This window comes from Pteropus vampyrus, unplaced genomic scaffold (genome assembly GCF_000151845.1).
Source record: "Pteropus vampyrus isolate Shadow unplaced genomic scaffold, Pvam_2.0 Scaffold640, whole genome shotgun sequence".
In the NCBI taxonomy this organism is placed as follows: domain Eukaryota; kingdom Metazoa; phylum Chordata; class Mammalia; order Chiroptera; family Pteropodidae; genus Pteropus; species Pteropus vampyrus.
In genome coordinates, this window is record NW_011889421.1 from 4,343 (window position 1) to 6,257 (window position 1,915).

Below are 1,915 nucleotides of genomic sequence, written 5' to 3' on the forward strand. Positions count from 1 at the left end.
TTTGAGGATAAAACCTTTATTGCAGTCAAATACAATGGAGTCTTTGAAATTATAGATGGGTCCAAATCCAGAGACTAACTTTCCATATTTAACATTTGGTGGAGGACAGATGACTTCTAAAGAATCATAAGAAAAGACAAGCGGATTATGAAAGAGAAATGACAATAAGGATATTACTGCTATTGCTAATCCAGTTCTGATTATAACAGAAAAGCCGGACACAGTACATGTCAAGTAGATACAAAGGAAACATTTTTAAATGCATTTATATATTTTTCAACTTTCAAAAGCCTCAATAAAATGAGGTCCCATTATGTTGGTTCTATTATGAGATGATCATGGATAACTTCAACTTCCTCAGTTTCCCAAGAAAAATTAGCCATGTGTAACCCAGAAAAAAACACATTATCTCAAAGTCCACATATATTACTGACTTTAAAAATATATCATCCAACAAGGGTAGGGGGAAAGGGAAATATTAGTGCCACTCTTAAAGAACTAAAGATGCAAAATTGATCATCCCCATCATCTCTCCACTTATTTCACCAGTTTATCTACTAAAAATTTTGAATTCTGGACAATTCCAGTAACCATTAAAAACTCAATGTTTTAGCTTCTATTGATCTACAGTACCAGATGTGGTATCTTTGCTGAGCAGATTAATGTGTAGTTACACCACAACACCAGTCACACAAAGTCCCAGAAGATTAGGACAGGAACTGAGTTCAACAGGAGAAGGTCTCAATAGAACAGAGCACTGAAGTGTCCAGGAAAGCATCCTGGGCTAAGTTGGAGATTCATCCTGAAGGACAGGTAGAAGCGGAGGAGTTGATAAAATAGGAGGCAGGTTAATAATGAGGCAATGAGCAAAGTCTCTGGCGTCACATGATTGTTACCGTGAGCGAAAGAGGAGGCAGAGTCAGAAAGGGAGATTTGCATCAGAGTTGACAGACATTAAAAGCCATTGCAGAGGGTTCAGGCCATGGGTAATGAGAAGATTGGAGGGAACAGAGGGAAAAGGGGCTGGGGAACAGAAACATGAAGACATAATTGAAAGATGTTGACAAATTTGATATGGCCTTCTACTACCTTAGACTCTATGAGAGGAGATCTCAGAGACAAAGTGGGAATACTGAAAATCCCCTGATCATCAAGTTCTTTATTCCGCACTGACTCTATAACCGAAATTAATATTGTTCCTCAATAATTCTGATGCATCTGATGTGAAAATCAACCTCCAAATATAAATTCTTCCTAATAATTCCATGCTTTCTCCCTCACCACTCTCAGTAAAAAAGAAAGCCTGGCTTTCACATTTCTAAATCAATCTGCTTGCTTACATAAGTGCATTCAACTATTACTTTAAACTTAAGATGTTCCCTCTCAGTTCTCCCAAATACTCCATTTTTATGCCATGATACCTGTATCAAGGAATATGTTTATAAGTATCTTTAATTTATTATGAAAATTAATTCTCTCAGATTAAACAGAATGTTAGCTGCCACAAGAGAAAAATACCATTTTGCTTAAGGAACATTTCTATTTAAATAATACAATAAATTAATTTATATAGCAACAGATCTTCAAGCAACTCTGCTAAGTTCTCTCTCTTTCATTTCTCCTTCTTTTGTAAAAAAAAAAAAAATCATCCATTGCAAGAATAATGCCTTAAATTTGCATAACATTTTACAGTTTTCCAAGTGTTCTACATTTTACTCTAGAAAATTTTCTCAGTATATGTGATAACAGACAATTATTTTGCTTTATGGATGGAAATTGTTTTCCAATCGTCACTAATATTATAGATGGCATAATTAAGCTATTTGGAAAGCAAATGTGTTTTAAGCATTTTGGAGCATTTAAATATAAGAAACTGATTTGAAAATTAGAGATTATTCCTTCCTAAAGAGCCTCA

The 1,915-nt window shown here is 34.7% G+C and overlaps 1 protein-coding gene across 1 annotated transcript in view; it reads right to left on the bottom strand.

Moving 5' to 3' along the window:
- Positions 1–1,915, bottom strand: part of C4BPA (complement component 4 binding protein alpha) — a gene marked incomplete at its 3' end in the record, with an annotated part of 21,560 nt that overhangs the window by 597 nt on the left and 19,048 nt on the right. The window contains exon 8 of the mRNA XM_023525889.1: positions 15–116. Within this exon, the coding sequence (XP_023381657.1) occupies positions 15–116 (102 nt within the window). The remainder of the gene's footprint in view (positions 1–14; positions 117–1,915) is intronic.